Here is a 21,465-nt window from a genome sequence, read left to right as displayed (position 1 = left end):
TACAATGAGAAAAGTATGGAAGTTTAAACACTGCACTCAGGTACCAGGTGCCTTATTTGCAGCGTCTGTTATGATATATCCATATTATGCTGAAGATATACTGCTACATAAAAATATAAGCAAAAAAGACAAGTAGCATGCCTATTTTCTTAGGAAGGAACATAGAAGCAAACTTAAAATACGCTCTTGCTCAAAAATTAATTCCTAGGTGGTGACAAGAAGCCAGTATTTAGTGTGATCGCAGAGTCCTGCGAGGCTGTCTGTGTCTAAATAACTGCTCATGTTCTTCTTTTGTCTGTCCCTATTACGTAAATTGTGTTTCTTGCTCAGGTAACAACAAAGCAATGGAATAAACGTTGTCAGGCACGGTGGGAGCTGTGTCCGCAGGTGTCCACATGAGCACTGTTTCTTTCTTCATCGCCTGCCTCCTTTCTCCTTCCTTTCCTGCCTGTCCTCGTGTGAATACTGCCAGCTCCCCCAGGTCCGTATGCGGAGGACTTGGTCCCAACGAAAGGGTGGAAGCCTTAAGACCCAGTGGGAGGAGGTTGTGTTACCTTGGGAGAGATGAATGTACTTGTGAGGACACCAGTTCTTCTGGGACTGGACTGCTTAGGCGAGAGCAGGCCGCTGTACAGAGGTGTGACTTTCTCACCCAATAAACTGCTGCTTCTTTCCAGACGACCTCTTTGTCTCACGTACACAATTTGCCATGTGGTACCGTCTGCCATGAAGCTCTCACAAAACACTGATATCAGTGTGATTAACTGTGAGCTTTACAAATTATCCAGCCTTAGGTGTTTTGTGACAGTATCACAAGGCAGACTAAAGCACTGCTAAATATGCTCCCCCAGACTTTCTGGTGTGTGGGGGGGTCACAGTCAACCAGGAGCACCCCCACCCCCACCATGGCCCTAAATCAGCAGAGGACACAGATGGGGCTCCCACAGACTTTTTGGCCTGGGGGTGGGGGTCACCATTAACTAGGAACCGTCATTCCAAGGTTCCATCATACTAAGTGCTGCCTGGGGTCTCGAGACCCAGGCATGGGAGAGAGGAAAGGAAACAGCTCTTGCCGTCTCTCATGGAGAGAGGAAAGGAAACAGCTCCTTGCCGTCTCTCATGGAGAGAGGAAAGGAAACAGCTCCTTGCCGTCTCTCATGGTTGGGGCAGGAAGTACTCAGCCAGGCGCCACCTATGACCCAATCTAAAGCCCTGGTGCTGGGCTGTTGGGCACCATTGTGGTGAGACAGTACAGGGTGGGGAGGTGGAAGAGAGATGGAGGTGGAATGGTTTGTAGGCTAGGGAGAGAGGCAGATCTGGAGAGGTGAGGGTGGTGAGGAACAGGCTGACATGAATTGCCAGCTGGCCACCTGAGTCCAGGGGGATATCCCAGAGCAACTGAAGGGGCCTGCACTGATGTCTGTGGCTCCTGTCATCACTGGGAGCCACGCAGGGGCCTGTGGTCTGGGCCAACACATCTGAGGGCTGTGCTGCCACCAGGCCAATTTGGGTGGCCAGGGCTGTTATCTGGGGTCATGGTATTGTCCAGACCAGAGCTGTAGCCAAGGGTCATGTCTGTGTGGTCTTGCTGAGACAGGGTCTGTGTTGATGTCTGTGGCTTCTGAGACGTTGGAGGCAGGTCTGAGCCTCCACCTGGGGCCATGTTGGTGTCTGAGGGCCATGCTGGGCCACGGGAAGGGTTACACTCTGCACTGCCACCTGGAACCATGGTAACAACCAAACCTGGGCTGCCACCTGGGATCGTGTCTGGGTCCATGGTCCTACCACAGCCAGGGTCTGTATTGATGTTTGTGGCCCATATGGCCACCAAAGACCACATAGATGCCCAGTATCTGGACTGTAACCAGCGGCCACAAGGGTGTCCAAGGACCATGATGCCACCAGGGACACTGTCGCCTGGGGCTATGGTGTCATCTGGGCCAAGGCTACTGCAGAGGGTCTGTGACCCTACATTAGCCAGGGTCTGAGTTGTTGTCCAGGGTTCCTGTTGTCACCAAGGGTCATGTGAATGACTGGGGTCTGGTCGGCCATTTCAGACCATGAGTATCCAAGGACTGTGCCACACCCGTGGCCATGTTGCTCTGGGTAGCTGGTGTTACCTCGTGGAGCCATGGAGATGTTCGGGTATGGGTCACTGCCTAGTGCTATGTCTGGATCTGTGGCCCTTCAGCGGCTGGGGTCTGGGGTAGTATCCATGGCTCTAGTTGCCACCAAGGGCTCTACAGATGCTTGGGGTCTGGTCAGCCACCTGGGATCGTGTTGGTGCTTGGGGGCCATGCTGATATTGGTGGCCTGTGCTGCCACTGGGCTGTGGTGGTGTCTGGTATCTGGGTCCATGGTCCTGCTGCAGCTTTGGTCTGTGGTAATTTCCATGGCCCGTGTTAGCATGAGGGTCACTGGAACCATGCTGTGCTGAGTCAGCCCCACACTTCACTATCTCTGGGATGGCTGACTCCCATCCTTGCCAGATACTGCAGCAGGAGAGCTGCCCCTGCCCCTCAGGGGAGAACTTGACCAGGCACTTTGGAAAGATGGCCCCACCCTCACCAGAGAAACATATTAGAACTGACCCTGTGGCTGGGGACACAGGTGAGCCAACCCTTAAGAGCTAGAGAGCTGAGGCACCCCCACCTCTACCATGTGGTGGCATGGGAAAGGGAGATAACCTCCCCCCATTTTCACCTGGGGCATGTGAGAGATAGTTAGCCTTGGGATCATAGGAGTGGAAGAGTTAGCCCTGACCCTCACTGGCTGCAGCACAGGAGAAAGCAGACTCTGTTCCCCATCTGGGCAGCACACTAGAACTGACCCTGTTTGGGGGATGCAGGTAAGGCAGCCCAGAGGACATGAGGGCATAGAGCTGACCACCCCCATTCATCTGCCATGCAGTGGCAAGGGTGAGGGAAAGATTGTCCGCTGGTCCAGCAGACGAGTCTGTCCGTTGGTGCTTTAGAGGAGGAGTAAGGATTGAGGAAAGTAGTGGACAAGATAGAGTCGGGAGGGCATCCAGTGGATACTGTGATCAGCCCCAAGGTTATTACTCAACGTGATAGAGGCAAACGACTTCCTTACCATGATACAAAGAACAAACATAATCACCTCCTTAATACCCAAAATCACCAGGTAACTACACCCTAAACTAAATATACTATCTAGGCAAGACGCCCAGTAGCCACACCTTAGGCCAAACATCTGCTGTTTAATGTTGAAGGAATAAGAATAGGCCTAAACTCTCTGACCCCAAGTTGAGATGGAATAGAGCCACTTCTGTGGGTCTCCACAAAAGATGTCCTCCATGCTCTGCCCATTGCTACCTGTAACAGACAAGAGAGCTATTCCTGGGGTCACAAGAATTCGAGAACCAGCCCTGCCCCACCCCAGCTGCAGCACACAGGAGAGCAGGCCCTCGACCCTGCCTGGACACCACACCAGAGCTGACCCTGTTATGGTGGGGGTGTGCAGATGAGTCAGCCCTGAGGGCATGAGAGCAGGAGAGCCATCCCTTCATAGTCCCCCTACAGCAATCTGGGCAGAGGACCCTCCACGTTGCCTGGGCAAAACAGTAGAGCTAGCTGGGGGACCTGGATCTAAGGACCCGAGAACAGGAGAACTGGCCCCGCTCCTTGCTGCAGGCTGCATTGGGTGGGCTGTCTGAGGCAGTGCTGAAGAGCTCACCCAGATGGTGACAGCTGCAGAAAGCTGTCGAGGTGACAAACACAGCTAGCACCCAGGCCCAGAACCAGGGCTGAGTTAATCCACCCCATATCCACCTCATCTATGTGAAGAGGTCAAACCTATGGAGCCAAAAGAGCAGGATCTCCAAGACACGGGTCAACAGCAAAATATCTAAAAGGAGCCCCAGTGAGAGCCCATTGTCAGTGGTGTAGCAGAAGCCGGAGGCCTGGAGTCAGACCAGTGACTTGAGTTGAGGAACACTTACAAGTAAAGATGAATGGACAAAAGGGTAAACTGTGTGACTCAATGGCCACGCTATAGCCTCCACGACAAGATTCTTTTTGTTTTGTTTGGTTTCCGGTATTTCTTTTAAATTTGGTTTTGATTTGGAAGCGAGGTTGCAAAGGGCAGATGTGAGGAGACAGGAGATAAGTGGGATTAGAATGCTGATGTGAAAGCCACAAAAATAATAATAATAAATAATAATAATAAATAATAAATAAATTTTATGATAAGAAAGATGAAAAGTTCCCAAAACACTAGTGAACAATGAAGCTTGCAATGCTCTAAGTGGATAATGTGAATTACGCTCTGACTTTCTGTGAAATCCTGTAATTGTGTCTGGGATTGACGTCCTGTAATCAGCTCCTGATTTGGTCAATCGAGAGGGAAAGCGGGAAGTTCTGAGGTCTTGTTTCAGCAGAAGTGAACAAAGAAGCACAGAATGAGAAATACAGTCAAACCCAAAGTGTACAACGTTGTTCCTTTAGCCAGAAGTACACGGATATCATCATGATTAGAACTGGAAGACACTGTTGGTAGAACTCACCAGCATGTCAGATTTGTCCTATTAGCCAAAAGTCATGGAATTTGTGTTGGGGGTGATGTTACTGAATATCCATTCACAAAAGAACCTCCTCAGATGGCTAGAATCTAGCAGCTAGACTGTTTTGGGCACATTACCCAATACCCATTGCCCAAGTCCATATGAAAGGAAAAGTAGGGACATGATTTGTGGGGCTTGGTTAAATGGGTGCTTTGGGTGAGAGGCCCTTGAAGGAGTTCAGAAGTACCTGGAAGGTAGGACTTGTATTGCTTTATGGCTGCATGGTTGTTGAGGTAAGAATATACAGGTTCAACCAAGTGCTGCTTGCAAAGCAATGCTGGCCAGAGAGCTCTTGGGAGAGGAGTGTGGTCTCCTGAAGTGTGGGCCATGCAGGACCATGGACGTGGTGACTGCCTCTGGTCTAGAGGCTCTTAAGGCAGAGACAGCAAGAAGAACCATGGTAGCAAGCCTGGGGCAAGAGAAAGTATGTAAGAATTCAGGGCAGTGCTTCTCCTGGTGCTGGCTCCAGCTGCCTATGATACTACACAGGGTCCTTAAGTGAACTTTGGCTCTTACAGCTTAGGTGCAAACCACTGTTTGAAAGACTCTAGGCTGGAGATGTAGCTCCAGTGCCATGCACAAAGCCCTAGGTTTGATTCGCCAGTACTGCATAGATCAGGCGTGATAGAGCATCCTGTAACCCCAGTTACAGGGGACAAAGGCAGGAGGATCACAAGTTCAAGGCTACCCTGGGTCTATGTAGCATGTTTGAGGCCAGTCTGGGACACATGAGGCCCTATCTAAAAAAGAATCTAAAATCAGTAAGACTCTGCTAATATATGTGTGAAAAAGCAAATGCCATTTTACAAATTATGTACCTAAAGTACATAAACATTGGGAAAAATAACTTAAATGGCCAAAAATATCAAGGTGGGGAAATGAATTATACACATATTCATTTGATGAAATTTAATGCTTAACAAAAAGTTCTACCAAAAATCTACTGTCTTCATTGTGCACAGTACTGGGATAAATTAGGACATTTCCCCACAAATACTCTGTGCTTTGCACATTCCCCCATTCGCGGCTACCCCGGCCTTTATCCCCACCTCCTGTTGGTTCCCTTTCTTCTCCTAGAGCCGCTGTTCTCAACCTGTGGGGGTTTAACAGGGGTTGCCAAAGACAAACATTTACATTACGATTCGTAACAGTAGCAAAATTACAGCTATGAAGTTGCAACGAAAATAATTTTATGGTTGGGGTCTCCACAACATGAGGAACTATATTAAGGATCCCAGCATTACTTTAGACAATCTCACTTACTCTTTCATATGATATGTACATATATAATCTCACACTTTCATATGATTTGTGTATATATGGTTTTATATATTTGTATAAAGTCTAGAGACCATAAATGAGAGGCAACATGAGCTATTCATCTTTCTGAGACTCACTTAATTCATTTAATAGCAATATCTCCAGTTGTATCCATTTTCCTGTAAACAACATAACTTAAAATTTGATTCTTAAAATACTAATTCTACAAATTATGTAGCAAGCTAGGAAACTATAAGGCTAAGTAGGAGGAATACCAAAATATTTGTATAAAAATAACCTTAACCTTGGTTGCAGCAGTGTACAAACAAACAAACAAAAAAAAGGAGTAATTGGTGTCTTAGACCAGTGAACTCTGAGTGAAGTATTTATTGTATTCATTATTTTGTTCTCATGAAGTTGCTTAAGCACTAAATGAAATCAAACACTTAAAAGTAGGAAACAAGTGGGTGGAAGCCGCAAGAGCTATTAGAGAATGCTTAAGGAATTTTGCTGGAGAAGGAACCAGAAAACCTGGTCTTGTCTGGAAAGGGGAGTGGGCTGCCGGAAGGGAAAGGCTGTTTTGCGATTAGCAACTTGGATGCCTTTTGAATGCTGATGAGAATAGCCTGCTAGGAGAGAAACCTGCTGTTAGAGAAAGCAGGAGCCAAGGGCTCCAGGAATGGACAGGGACAGCGCAGTTGCAGGGTCGGCCCCTGGGTACTGAAGGGATCCAAGGGGGTTGGGTCCTTGACAGCAGAAAGATGAGGCAACTCTGCCCTGGCTGGTTCCATTGTCTCAGTGGCAGAAGCGGAGTAAGAACTTGACTGGGGTTGTAGCTGCTGGAAGTCACAGGCTGAGGCAGGTGGGGTGGGTTCCAGAGAGAACCAAGCAGCCTACCATCGCTGCTGTGCTGGGTTATGTCCTCTTGAACTGGAAGCCAGAATGATTCCTTCCTCCCTTAAGTGGTTACAGGAATGAAAAAAGAACCAATACAGTTCTCCTTTGGGTTTCCTTGCTGTTCTTGACTATCCATCTCAGGACCCATCTCTCTGCAGAATTGCCAGTCTTTCCCTTCCAGACTTCAAGTTAACCCTGAATGGTTTTAGAAGCGGTGCCTGTCTCTGAATGATTTTAGCCTGAAGCGATGCCTGTCCCTGGTGACTTGCTTCAGACAGCACTGCTTTGCCCTTCTGGGGGTAACAGAACAGTTTCCTAGAACTAGCCAGACTTAAACCTAGTAAATGACAAAACAAACATACATATATGTACAAGAAAAATGTTTGATTTGTTTCTGTGGTAATTTAAAAACCCGTATGAAAGCAATAAAGAACTGTCTCTGCTTGTGCGTGAAGCTATTCAAAGACAGCCTCTGGAACAGCATGAATGTCAAAGGAACATAGGAAGGCAACTCCACACTATGCTTTTGAACAAGACTTGAGGATACAGATTGCTACTAACTCAGTCAATGAATCCAAAGGCTTAAAGCATTCATTTCTTTAATCAAAAGTATTTATTGAGGGCCGGGGAGAAGGCCTAGTGTGTAAAAGTGCTTGGTGCACAAGCCTGATGATCTGTATTTGGACCCCAGGATCATGTAAAAAGCCAGGCGTGGTACCAGGCATTTATAACCTCAGTACCTGTTTGGTGAGATGGAGGTAGAGATAGAGTCATCTAGAAACTCACAGACCAGATAGCCTGGAGTATGCAGCAGCAGAAACAATGAGAGACCCTGTACAAACTCCATGGAAACCAAAACCAGCTTGTAAAAAAAACTGTTCTTGATCTCCACACAGGCATATGCTCACACTCACTCACTCACACACACACACACACACACACACACACACACACACGAAATATACATATTTATTTAATCAATGAAACTGAGTAGAAGCAAAGATTCAATAGTAAAGTTACCCAAAATGGTTTTTTAAAAAAATATATTTATTTTTAATTATGTTTAAGTGTGTGTATGTTAAGTGAGTGCAGGTACCCTCAGAGGCCAAAAGAGGGTATCAGATTGTTAGCTGTCTAATTTTACGCCGGGAATCAAACTCTAGTCCTCTGAGACTGGAAGAACATCATGTGCTTTAACCAATGAACATCTCCCCAACCCAGAAAACTATTCTATAATATATAGGATATATTCTCTTCCTAGTATATTGATCAATGGAAAATAAAAGTGATTCGTATGACTAAATTTTGTAGAAATAAAGCAAAATAAAATATACATGTATAGTTCTGTAATTTCCTATTCATCTAGCTATGATGGGTTGCCAGCAAAATGTATCAATGACAATTTAAGGCTAGAGATGTTTAACTTATTTTCATGATCAACTCATTTATCAGGATAAAATGCCTATAACTGGACATAAGAGAACCGGCAGTGACAGGAACTGAGAGACACATTAATAACCCTCCCCTTTAAAGTTATCTGAAGTCTGTCTTCTTAGATTAGATCAACAGAAAGTAATGTTCTTCAAACATCATTTTAATCCCCTGAAGTAATGCCGTTGCATAGCTATGAGTAAATATTGAACCCTTGGATTTTATTAAGATGAAATGAAGAACATTTTCTTTCTCTTTTGCAAAATCATAGTTATCACTGGCCTTTCCAGCACTCACTACTCTTGTACAGAGCTGCTAGCCAGGGTTTCAGGAGCACTGACATAAGAGATAACGGTTTAGTGAGCATTCACTGTAGAGCACAATCTTAGCGCACATCTTACATCCTTCATTGCCCGCCCTGCCTGCATTAATAATTGTAAAGAGCTGGTTACAGATATTGCATAATTAGGTACTACCCTTTTAGCTGATGAATTATCCTCACTCTTAATTTTACTTAACATTAAACTGTGCGAGTGCATGCACACACGTGTGTATGCATGTTGTGTGTGGCTACATGGGAGGGCATATGCATATTTGGGCATGTGAAAGTCCAAGGCTAATGTTGAAAGTCTTCATACTCACCTAGAGCTCACTAATGTGGCTGATGTAGCTAGCCACCCTGCTCCAGGGGTCCTCGTTTCCCCTCTTCAACCACCTCACGTTCACGCAGGTGATGGGAATCAAACTCCAGTCCTCACACTTGGATGTGCATGACAAGCAATTTATCCAGTTTGCCATTTCTCTAGTCCCTTGCTTCAAAATTATTTCTCTCAAATTATTTCTCAGATTAGAAGGTAAGTTCTGAGACTTCCAAAAGCCCTATAATAAATAATAAAATTGGGAAATTAACGCTTTTTAGCTGTTCACACGTATTTCTAAGATCTGGGTTTAAACAGTTGTCCTTGTGACCACCAGAATTTCCTGTATATTTATTATATTTATTCTCTTATGTGCATGAGCCTGGCCTATGACTTTCATTGAACTTTTCCTATACTCACTGCTGGAAACAGTAACTTTCCAAACAGTGTATTGTTTTGGGCACTTAAGTGACATGTATTTTCCTACCTAAGAGGAATGTTCTAAAAGGATGAAATTTTCAAATCTAGCCAAATCTCATTCCAACTTTTAGAAAACTACCACTCATTTCTTCTGAGGGAAGACATGGCCTCTGAGAACACTGAACTGAGTTGGAAATCTGTATTCTCCCGAGGACTGCAGGCTAAGGTGACTAAATGACCTTTTCCATTCCGGTGGGGAGTGGGTGACTGCTGTAGGTCAGGATTGAGGTCACTGGCTGGAAAGTTACAAACAAAGTCATAATTTTGGCTGAGGGAAAGTAAACTTGGACTACAGACAAAGCCAATGCTTCCTCAGTGATGAAAGAAAAAGTTCCCGTTTCCCTTGTGTCAATGCAAACACTGGGCATGCTCTCCTGTCTGGATGGTCAGGGTTTGTCGTCTTCCTGAGCCTGGTGTGCATCACTGATTGCCCATGTGTGGCCAGGGTGAAGCTACTGATGTCTGGGATATGTCTGGAAAAGCAGGCATATTCCTCAGAGCAGAACTTTGAGCTGTAGAGATGGAAGAAGCCTGTGGTGGCGAGGACCCTTGTGTCCAGGAAGGTCCAGCTCTGTAAGGGTCATGGTGACTGCTCATCCTACTTGGTGACCTGCAGGAGTGTTCCTTTCTCTTGCTCTGTGCAGCATCACTCAGTCTCTGAAGGAGACCCTGCTGGTACATAGGAGCCCGTGCACGCTCTTCATCCTGCATGGTGACAGTGTGGCTCCTCTCTGTTTAAAGCCATCTGTATTCCTGTACTGGCCGGGGATGTTCCTCGGCTGGTAGAGTGCTCATGGAGCATGCCAGAAGCCATGAGTTCATCCCCTAGCACCACATCAATCTAAGAGTGGTAGCTTATGCCTATAATCTCAGCACGTGGGAGGTGGAAACAGCAGGATCAGGAATGTAAGGTCATCTTCAGCAAGTTCATAATCAGTTCTAGAAACACGTGATCTTGTCTGAAAACAACGGTAATGAAGCTAGTTCATGTTAGCACTTTGTACAGTTAGGTGTGGCAGTTACTCCTGGTCTCTGTGTACCAGGAGTCTGCCATGTTCCTCTGGCCAATTGTCTTTTAACCTTAAATGTACAGCCTTTCTTAGCTCTACACTGTTAATTTTATTTTAACTTTCAATTTGTAGAACAGCCTTTTCAACTTTTTGTCATCTGTCTACTTAATAACCTTCTGAGCTTCCTAGTGTGGATGCTTGGGCAAGAATGGCATAGTTGCCTTCACTGTTGGTGGGTCTATGGATCAGTACAGATGTCTCAGGGCTGGACTTGACAGTGTTCTTAAGACTGAATGACTCTGCTGAGCAAAGTTTGGGGAAGAATATTCCACATATGTACACCTGGAGACTAGTACCAAGAACATGTGTAGCCTGCATGGGCATTAGCACTGGATCCTCAGTGTGTGGCCATGCTGTGTCCTAAGTACCTGGCAGGTAAAATGAGCCAAGTGGAGCCATAGGACCACGATAGAACATCTAGGTCAAGCTAGAGTGATGACAGCTGCTAAGAGATGCCACCAGCACTGGCCCGTATCCTTCTGAACACACACAGTGCTGCTTCTTTCCTGTGGGAGCAGGCACATTTGCAAACACGCAAAGGTGTGAGGTGAGCTTGAAAACTGGGCTCAACCAAAGAGAAGAGATGGATTTGAATGGAGTCCAAGGGCATCCTCATTATTTGTTAACTCTTGGGTTTTTGTTATTTGTTTTGTTTTGTTTTTGTTTGTTTCACCTGTGCAGATTTTAAGCAAAAATATTGTATCTTAAGTAACTAAAAGCTGGTTTAAAAGACAAAAATAAATCTACTCCAAGTTATCAACAAAGTTTTTAAACGGTTCCTTTAATAAAATACTAAATTCCTGGGATGCTGGAGAGCACTCAGTGGCTAAGCACTTCTCTTGCAGAGGACTCGTTTGGTTCCAAGCACCCACATACAGTGGCTCACAACTGACCATCTGGATACACATCTTGCGTAGACAGACATTCAGGCAAAGCACACATATACACAAAATAAAAGTAAATAAATCTTTCTAAAAAATAAATACAATACTAAATTCAAAAACAAAAAACCCATGTTAGAATACCAGGGACATGCAAAGGGCTGGGACACTGCCCACTTGAAGAGTCCCATGTGCCCTTGTGAAGGTTTTAGGCTGGGCACTAAGCCACCACACATTGTTTATTGTCAATGAGTCTTCCTTGTATTGACTGAGTTCTGGATCCATGTGCATTTCTGTTTCACCTCTAATTGTGGAACTGAAATCTGAACACACGAACCTCAGATAAGCAAGGCAAAACCCAAATCAAGAGATACACAAGTCTCTTGGAATATAAGGGAACTTTTTTGTTTTGCTATTTGAAGGATAAGGCAAAGTGCAGAAGTGACAAGTAACGAGAGAGAGGGGGAGGGAGGGAAGGAGAGAGAGAGAGACATAGACAGAGAGAGAGGAGGGGGAGGGAGGGAGGGAGAGCCCCTGGCAATTTATAGGACATAGCTAGAGTGACTCATGGAATGTGTTTTCTGGACCATCTGCTTATGCCCTTTTTCTCTCTCTAACACACACACACACACACACACACACACACACACACACACACACACACACACACACATTTCCTTATTTCCTTTGCTATCCTTCCAAAGCTTCATTTCCTAATTTAGTCTTAGATGACAGTGGTTGTGCCACCACACTCACATAGAGTATGCTGGATTCTGACGTACATACAGTCAGCCCACACAGGCTTCCCTCTGTAAAGGGAAGCCTTCCCGCCAGCCTGGTTCCAGAGGCACATCAGTCCCAAATAAACACACAGGAGGCTATATTAATTATGAAGCTGTTGGCCTTGCTTGTTTTTTACTGGCTAGCTCTGACTTAAGTAATTACCCCATAATTGTTAATCTAAGTATGTCTCTTACCGGAGAATAGTTCCAGGCTTCCTACCCCCATGGCGTTACATGTTGACTCTCTGTGTTTCTCCTTCCCAGAGTTCTCCTGGACTCCTAGTCCCTCCTATCTTGGTTCCCTATAGGCTCAACAGTACTTTATTGACAAATGCACAGGACTTCCCCCAACATCCCTCTACAATGCTGCTATGTTTTTCTTTTCTTTTTAGACAACCCCATAAGTACATTAGGGCTCTTGGTAGACTCCCTCCAGCTTTTCCTGAGCCCAGGATATTTGAGGGTCCTAGTACTCTCTAACCTTCCTGTGTATAATAAAGATTCCTGTAGCCAATCCATCCACTTGGCTTTTGCCGGAAGTCGTATTGTGTGGAGGTCTAGACTGGTCCTTTCTGAGTGTCTCTGTACACTGTCCCCTGGGTTGGGGGCTTTATCTTTTTCTTGAGGGTTTCATATCAGATTATGCTATATGTGCCCATGGGAGTATACAACAAAATTATATTTCTTTATTATTTGTATTTTAAAATCAGCTGTGGAAGTAGAAAGCAATTGTATATGTATTCAGTGCAGCTTTAAAAAGTCAAACAGTATAAACTCTGTTTGATGAGACCTCTTCCTCTGACTGCAGATGTCTAGAGGCAGGCATTCCTGGAATACAGTGTGGCTGTGTCTGTTGAAGGAAAATGGTCACTTCAAAACACAATTGCAGGATACCTTATATTTCCACTTGTTTCCCAGTTTCTCAGTACATATAGAAAATCATTTATTTTAAAAAACCAATAATTCATTGTAGAATTATATATGGTGATGACAGGCTAACAAATCTTCAAGTGAATTACTATACTCACTAATTAATATTTATTAAACGTGCTCTTATTGATAACCACTCATGCTTTACTTTTGATTTGTTTTCAACTATAAGCAATTTATCTTGGAAATATGAATTTTCATAGAATTAGTTTAACCATTTTCTACAATATGGTTGGGATTTTTAGGATATGGAAAGATTTGAATAGATAGCCTCCCTCCTGGCTTATGAGGGAACTAGGTGTGGAATGGAATGTAGTTCTGTAAATCCCCGGCCACTGCCAGCCAGTTAACTACTCATCATTGATGCTCCTCAAATTTTTGTAGTAGTTGCTATGCCTTATCTTGTATGTCCTGCAGATGTGGTGCTGGGTGGAGTCCTACTACACCTTCCCTAGGCCATTCTCAACATCTGGAAGGTACTGGGTGGAGTCCTACTACACTTTCCCTAGGCCATTCTCAACATCTGGAAAGGAACTGCTTGGCTCAGTGGATCCTCAATGAAGATGAGAGTAATGTATTCTGGAGACTCGTGGCAGAGAACTGATGGGGTTGAGGGGATGTTGTCCCCAAATGGTACCTCAACATTTAAAAAATAAAAGCAAGGCCATGCAGTGGTGGTGCAGGCCTTTAATCACAGCACTCAGAAGGCAGAGGTGTGAGGATCTCTAAGTTCAAGGCTAGCCTGGTCTGCAGAGTGAGTTCCGGGACAGCCAGGGCTACACAGAAACCCTGTCTTGAAAAACAAAAGGAAAGAAAAGAAAAGAAAAAGACAGAACAAGTGCTCTCAAAACCCCTAAGTCTTCTCTTACTCAGGTCGTAAAATCCGCATTTGAGAGGTGCCCATCCTATACCTACAGGTCAGGGAGTTCCCATCTCTGAGGGCAGGGACACAGAATCAGAACCACCAAGACTAATATTCCAAGATGTGTTCCATTCGTTTATGCTGTGGAACATTTGTTTAATGATGCAAGGATGTGTTTCATTCTTTAATGTTGCATTGGTTTACCCCTGTGAACCTGTGTTGCTTTACCTGTCTAAAACACCTGATTGGCCCAATAAAGAGCTAAAGGGCCAGTAGCTTAGCAGGAGAGAGGAATAGGCAGGGCTGCCAAGCAGAGAGAATAAATAGAAGAAAGAGAAGAGGCACGAGAAAAAGAGGAGGACATCAGGTGTCAGCCACCCAGTCACCTAGCCAGTCACAGCATAAGAAGGAAAGCAAGATATATAGAATAAAGAGAGGTAAAATGCAGTTAAAGGGAAATGGGATAATTTAAGTTAATCTAGAAAAGTTGGCTAGAAACAAACCAAGCTAAGGCTGGGCATTCTTAGTAAGAACAAGTCTCCTTGTGATTATTTGGGAGCTAGGTTGCAGGACCTGTAAAGAGTAGCAAACAAACAAAAACCCAACTACATCATCTTATGCCCCTTAGATGGCACACTCTCCAATCTCTCTTCTCACCAATTATACACAACTTCACCCAACCGAAAGACACACAGGCTCCTGTGTAGCTTCGTGCCGGGCCCTTGTTTCTTTCCAAGATTCCAGATTTACGTAAACTAAGTTAACATTTTTCTCATGTTAATTTTGGCATGCCATCGGGGCTTCAGCCATGAGCCTAGCAGGAGGCAAGGGATAAATGAACATGCACAGGCTCCTCTGATTGCTGGGGAAGAGGCTTGGTCTTAAAGCTTTGGGGAATTTACTAAATCCCGTCACACTCGGAGTCAAGACCTCCCTGGAGACTAAAAGTAGATACCCTCCAGGGTGACCGTTGACAGTGGCACTTCAAGAAGCTTCCCTAAGTCTACATTTCCCCAAGGTGGGGTACTCCGCGGTGTCTGAGTCCCGAGAGAAGTTACTCGTGTTCACCCTCCTGGCCTTCCCCTTTCTGTACCCGCGCCACATCTCCGATGCTTTGAGCATGGACACTTGATGTGTGCAGATTTTCCAACTGGTATTGTGGTAGTCAGCCTCACTGGGGAGGTGTGCCCCCAGCAGAGAAGGACCTAAGGGAGAAAGGCACCTAGAACACAGAGGTGCCGAGAATCTGAATGTACAGCCTGTTGGGTGGGATCTACTGAAAATCACCAAGCGCAATTAACCGCAATTTTGTGAGACTCTGTTCTTTCCAAGAAACATCTAACACCTGAGGCAGGGCAAGCGCCGGCTCCAGGCTTTTCTTTTAGGTGTTGAGGACTCGGAAGCCGTTTTTCATCTTCCCACGCTGTCTCGGGCTGGGCGCCCAGAAGGAAACCCAGGCGCCCCCTTCTCGGCCTCTGTCTGCTGCACCCTGTCCTTCCACAGCTTGCGCTCTGCGGGGACTGGAGATTTCCAAAGCCTGACTCCATCCCTCCCCAGATCAAACCCTTTCTACTGTTTTGGGGTGGAAGGCGCGTCGCCGGCGTTAAAAGGCAGACGCGTGGAAGGCAAGCGAGAAAGTTGCTTTTTAAATTTTAGCAGCTGCGTCACCGCAGTCGCCTGGAGAAAGCTCCGCCGAGCAGGACAGATTCCTTGCAGCTTTCAGGCGCCGGGCGTGGGGAGGAGGCGGCGCGCGGGGCGGGGGCGCGGGGCTGGGGTGCAGGCGGGGACTTGGGGTGACGCGGTCCCGGGCCGCTGTGCCACACAGGGCTTCTGGGCTCTGAGCAGAGTCCTGCGCGGGGCTGTGCGTGCGGCGGGACGCGGACCGGGAGGCTGGCTGCCCGCGGGCGAGCCGCGCTGGGAGGCCGAGGCCGGGGTCGGGGCCGGGGAGCCCCGCGAGCCGCCACAGCGGGGTCCCGGGGACGCGGAGGGACCATGGCTGCTGGCGGCATCGCCACGCTTCCCGCACTGACCGAGGACGGCGGCGCCGCCTTCCCGCCCGGCCACTTCAAGGACCCCAAGCGTCTCTACTGCAAGAACGGCGGCTTCTTCCTGCGCATCCACCCCGACGGCCGTGTGGACGGCGTCCGCGAGAAGAGCGACCCACACGGTGAGCCATCGCCTCCCACCCGCGCGCGTGGTCTAGACCGTCCCGTTCCCTCGCCCTCGGGGACCTGAGGACACTGAGGCGAGGCGCCCTTCAACCCTAGGCACCGGGGACCCAGGGACTCGGGAAGCAGCTCCATTCCCGTGGCGACAGGAATAGGGTCCCTGCCCAGCACCTCCTCCCGCAGCTCCAGGTGGGCTGGCTCCGTAGTCTCAGGCCCCTCACAGGTCACCTGCCGCAGCCAGGATGCTAGGAGTTTGAGGCGAGGGTTCAAGGCTCTTGTGGGGGATGGAGGTGGGTGTGGGCGTGTCTCCTCCAGGGCTCTAGAACTCCTTGACATTCTGCAGTCACCCAGGGAAACAGAGGCAGAACGAAAAGTTCCTCAGCCGAGCCCTGCGTTTCAATTCGGACTTGGTGACCAGAGAGATGTGGTCCTTACCCTCACAGCTGTCACACTCTTCCACCACCCAGCTTTTCCGGGTTATTCCAAAGAGGAAAGCTAAGGGAGTCAAAACAGACAAGAAACTAGCAAACCAACTTTGACTTCCTTGGCAAAGCTCGACAGACCTCGGTTCAGTGTGGAGTCAAGAGCGATCCTTTGACAACGCTGAAGTGGGGGTACCTCCCTTGCGGTGGATTGAGGGTGAGAGAAAGTTTACAGCTTTAATTTATGTAATAAAAGCATACCTGGTAGTGGATATAGAAACTGTCCTGAATCCGTAGACTCAGCTTTAAGGGCTCGCAGATAACACTGCAGCGCTTGCTGTAACAGGTTGGACCCAGATCCCGGAATGAGGGATGAAACACCGGCATTTCTGAGTTTGTATTCTCAGTCGTGTTCCTCCAGGAACCACTTTTGGAGAGCCACTGGCTAGAAAAGGCCCAGGTGGGCTAGTCTATGCTTCTAGGGGTTGGAGGTGAGGGAGACGACCCGAGGTTACAAACAAGTCGTTAAAACATCTGCTTAAAAGGCTGCATTCATCTTTAAGGGGTCGGGTGGGGGGGGGATCTGACTTTTTTTTTTTTTCTTTTTTGTCTGAGAGAAGAGTTTTTTTCTTTTTTGTCTGAGATGATGAGTTCCTGGGAGCTGAGGTTTTCCATTCAGGAGCTCTGTATCTTAAGATGCGCAGGGGATTCTATTCACTATGTAAGGAGCAAAAGACCAGAATGCCCCACGAACAAAAGGAGCTGTCCTGCATTTGCGACATACACTTTCATATTTGCTGAGTATTTTTTACAGCATAATAGAAAATTTAACTGACATATAAAATATAAAAGATGTGGATATTAATGAGATAGGGTGATTTTCCACACACTGTGTGATGTTTAAATGGATTTAAAAAAATACCTACCTCTCACTTACATTTTTTACGGTAAAACCTCATCCGGACGCTTTTTTCTCCTTTTAAACTGTGACACAGTGTTTTCTGGCGTCACTGCTGTGTCCTCACAGAGAAGCATTTTGTTGCTATCTCTTGCCTCATAGGGATCACCAAGAGATTGCGTGTCTATTGTTTCGGCCTACTGTAATTTGGAAAGCCTTTTCAGTTGAAAAGATGCTTGAAAGCTATTGCATGAGTTGGCACTGCTTCTCTATTTTAGTGTAGAGTAGATGTTTTAAAAAAGTATCTGTCTGTGAGATTTGTCTGCTCAGCTGCTAGGACAAGCTGCATTTGTATCCCAAGTAGTTTTATTCGTTCCCAAAGCATGTGTTGTTGGAAAACATGTCTCATGACTAAGGGCAGAAGAAATATCTTCCAATCTGGGTTCTGTTTGGAGCTTTACCTAGTGCTCTTGTTTTTGAGTGGTGTATTAGTTGCAGGATTATTTTTTTTTCTTTGAAGCTGTTTGCCTTATAGTAAGATAGAGGTGAGTGGGATAATTCTGAATTGCATAACATATTGCCACACTGTAAAAACAGCTGTTCATTCTTCCCAAATATCGAGTGGGTTCTTGTGCTTTTTTTTTTTTTTTGGGTAGGGCCTCTCTATGCTGGTTTCAAACTAGAGATTTTCCTGCCTTGGCCTCTTGCCTCTTGAGTGCTTATAGGATTATAGGCCTATAATCTTGGTATTGGCCTTGTGTCATGATGTAATTTTTTCTTAAATTTTACCTTTTAGATTTATTTCACTTTATGTGTGTGAATGTTTTGCCTGCATGGATGTGCACCAGCTGCATGCAGTGCTCGTGAAGACCAGAAGAGGGCGCTGGATTTCCTGGAACTGGAGTTAGTATTACTGTGAGCCATCATCACGTGGGTGCTGGGCTCTGAACCCAGGTCCTCTTCAAGAGCAGCAAATGTTCTTAGTTGCTGAGCCATCTCTCCACTCCTTCTCCAGTTTTGTAGTCAGTGATTCTTAAGTGGAGTAATCTGACAACTCTCTGAGACACTTGTAGACATCATAACCTAAAACGTTACTTCTGGTATTTACTGGGAGCACTCCTGGATGCTTAATGGAGAGCACTTCTGAGTGCTTAGTGAGGAGTACTCTGGGTGTTGACTGTCACTCTTGTATGTTTAGTGGGGAGCACTCCTGGGTTTTTAGTGGGGGCACTCCTGGGTCTTTGATAGGTAGGTGCCTAATATATTAAACATCCTGCTCCACTCAGGACACACACAACAAAAAATTCTAGAACTAAGGTCCAGGATCTTCCTGACTTTATCATTAGTAAAGACATGATGCTCATAGTTAAGATTAGAATAACTCATCCAGATGTGTGCGGACAACTAACTCTCGTAGAGGGCATCTTTTTCCCGACAAGAATACCAACCTAAAAGAATACCAACTACATCACTTGTATAGTCTCATGTGGGCATAACCTTATGTACGGCAGCATGTTTTCCTAGCTTGTGAAAGTACACTGATGGTTGAGCAGATCAGGATGAGGCTCATGGGAAAGATACAGGAGAGTTTAAGGAAGGACAGATCCTCAACCACACACTTCCCTAAACAAACCAAGAAATACACGCAGCAGCTTTCCCACTGCAGAAATGGCTCAGAATCTCAGCTCTTTGTGGCCTCAGTCTTCAAAGTGTCCAGTTGACGCAGAACTCTATCACTCAAGATTTACTCCTTTCTGTTTATATCTCTTCCAATGTGCAGGAAGCTCTGAAAGGCAGGTGTAATCCGATGGTGCCTCTGCTGGCTGGTGTTGACATGAGCTTGACAGAAGCTGGAGTCAGCGGTGTTTTCCCCTTTGAGAAAATACCTCCATATGATCTGGCTTCAGGCAGACCTGTAAGGCGTTGTCTTAATTAGTGACTGATGGGAGAGGACCCAGCCTACGGTAGGTGGTGCCATCCTGGGCTGGAGGTCCTGGGTTCTATAAGAAAGCAGTGTGAACAAGCCAGCAAACAGCACCTCTCCATGGCCTCTGTATCAGCTCCTGCTTCTGGGTTCCCACCCAGTTTGAGTTCCTGCCTTGGCTTTCCCCGGTGGACTGTGATCCAAGATATGTAAGCCAAATAAACCCTTTCCTCCCCAAGTTGCTTTTGGTCATGGTGTTTCATCCCAGCCATAGGAAGCCTAAGACAGTGACTCTGAATGAAATTGTGAGTGCCATGGCGTTCTGGGGAGCCGGCTTTGAGGACTATGGTCTATACAGCGGGTGCTGCCTAGTGAGTAGTGCAGTTCCGCTACAGAAGGAGGAGAGAGGTGGGGACAGGTGTGAAATGTCCTGGAAGGGAGGCCAGAGATGACAACCACACACGGGCGTTTGCAGGTTTGCAGAGTTGCTGATGGTCAGGGTGTCCACTCCTGGCTGATCCTCGCGTTCGTTTCACTCGCATGGGCCTGTTTTCTGCACCTTCTCGTTTATAGGCCGAGCAGCTCTCTCTTTGGCACGGGGGCTGTGATAAAGGCAAGGGGTGGCAGTCTGCTTCTCCAGCACACGTGCTGTGCACACACCTTCTCTTTGGCATCCCTGATCTTGATCTCAGCAAGCCTCTTCTGATGCCCCTGGGGATGGAGTGCCATGTGTCTGCTCCAAAGGCTGAGCAGGGGGCCATGTGAGATGTTCCAAGGGAGAGAGCATTTTTGTCCCAGGCAGCGTGTACGGCATGAGGAGGAGTGTGAGGTGTGGGCTGCTTGTGGGCATGCTCGCATTAGATCTATTCCAGATGCTCTTTCTTAGGGGAAGTGAAGGTAGTAGGAATGCCGGATCTACCCTGAGCTAACCCCGACTGCTCATTGGTAACAATTCTCTGCTTCCAGGCGTCGGGGGACCTGAGATTGGCAGAGGCTGGTGGTTAGCCCACACCGATGAAGAGTAGGAAGGATAGCCAGCTGAGGCTGCTTCCTGCGCTCTTTGCCACTGTACGCATTCCACACAGCGCCAAAAATAAAACAGGGATTGTGAAATTCACAGATCTCGTTTTATAGAAGCTTGAAGTAGTAGCCAGTTGCCTGAGTTACCACCACCCCGCCCCCACCCAGATTCACTGTCCTGACCCAGCTTCTTGCTCACCTGGCCTGCCAGGCCTACTTCTACAGCCTCCTTGCCCTCTCCCATTCAGGAGCCGTGGTACCTTCTGGATGCCTGTGGCCAAGCTTCCTCAGGACACTGAAGACCAGTTGCTTCGTGGGCTCCGTGAGCCCAATATTGCTGTTTTCTGAGAATTCTGGTCAAAGAAGTCTTAGCTTTTCCATTGCCCTGTGTAAATGCATTCATTCATTTAATGGTTCTAGATGCTTTGACCTTCCCCTCCTCTGGTCATATCTGGCAAGTGGTCCCTGCCAATTATCTTTAATAAGCATGGTATTTACTGTAATGCTGTTTGTGTGCAGTAAACAAATGAGGCCAGACTCTCAGAGCTTATTAATCCTGGAAATCATGTAATCTTTACAGAGTGAAAGGACAATTCATGAGTCACAGATATTACCACACCTTAGGAGTCTTTAAAGATGCACTCCGTGCCAAGTGACTTCAGCCTGGGAAGACAACATCCCCTTCTGATGTGCCCTGAGGGCTTTTGTTCGGTTTATAAAACATCCGTTATGTAACCAGGCCTCTGACACTATGACAATCTGAGTAGTCTCTGATTATGTCATGCAGCATGGACAGACAGGGTTTTAAAGTTCAATTTGAAAATAAAGTCTTGTAGATACAGTAAACAAACCAGAACCAAGCTTAGTATATCACAAGTGAAAGTCCAGAGTGAGGCTGGGGAGTATCATCAGCAGAGCTAGCAGAGGCCTTCAGGGTCCCTGCTACAGGAAACTACATTCCACACACACGAGACACTGACTGAGGCATTGGTGGCTGCCCATGTCAGGAGTCTTCTCATCTTTTCCCATTCTGTCCTTGCTGATTTTTCCAACACTCTTCCTGGGTCTCTGCCTTGTAGCACAATTTGTAAGGCAGCTGGTCCGGGGTAAAAGCCTATGACCAAGAAATGATCACATCTGGGGCACACATCTTAACCTCATTAGCATATTTTGCCCAAACAAGTCTCTCTCTCTTTCTCTGTGTGTGTGTGTGTTTTCTC

General features: G+C 46.7%; 1 protein-coding gene and 1 long non-coding RNA gene across 3 annotated transcripts in view; both read left to right on the top strand.

Moving 5' to 3' along the window:
* Positions 1-15,626: 15,626 nt before the first annotated feature.
* Fgf2 (fibroblast growth factor 2) overlaps positions 15,627-21,465 on the top strand; it is a 60,806-nt gene continuing 54,967 nt past the window's right edge. The window contains exon 1 of the mRNA XM_005069694.4: positions 15,627-15,980. Coding sequence (XP_005069751.1) covers positions 15,806-15,980 — 175 coding nt within the window. The 5' untranslated portion in view covers positions 15,627-15,805. The remainder of the gene's footprint in view (positions 15,981-21,465) is intronic.
* Positions 15,996-19,463, top strand: LOC121143208. 2 transcript variants are annotated; one of them, XR_005880391.1, is made up of 3 exons: positions 16,005-16,620; positions 18,098-18,204; positions 19,082-19,463. It is a non-coding gene; the product is annotated as an uncharacterized LOC121143208 (long non-coding RNA). The 2 variants fall into 2 exon arrangements; XR_005880392.1 differs by lacking the exon at positions 18,098-18,204 and having other exon boundaries at positions 15,996-16,620.

The sequence above is a fragment of the Mesocricetus auratus genome, unplaced genomic scaffold, assembly GCF_017639785.1.
Source record: "Mesocricetus auratus isolate SY011 unplaced genomic scaffold, BCM_Maur_2.0 Super-Scaffold_100011, whole genome shotgun sequence".
In the NCBI taxonomy this organism is placed as follows: domain Eukaryota; kingdom Metazoa; phylum Chordata; class Mammalia; order Rodentia; family Cricetidae; genus Mesocricetus; species Mesocricetus auratus.
This window is presented reverse-complemented; position numbering and strand designations above follow the sequence as displayed.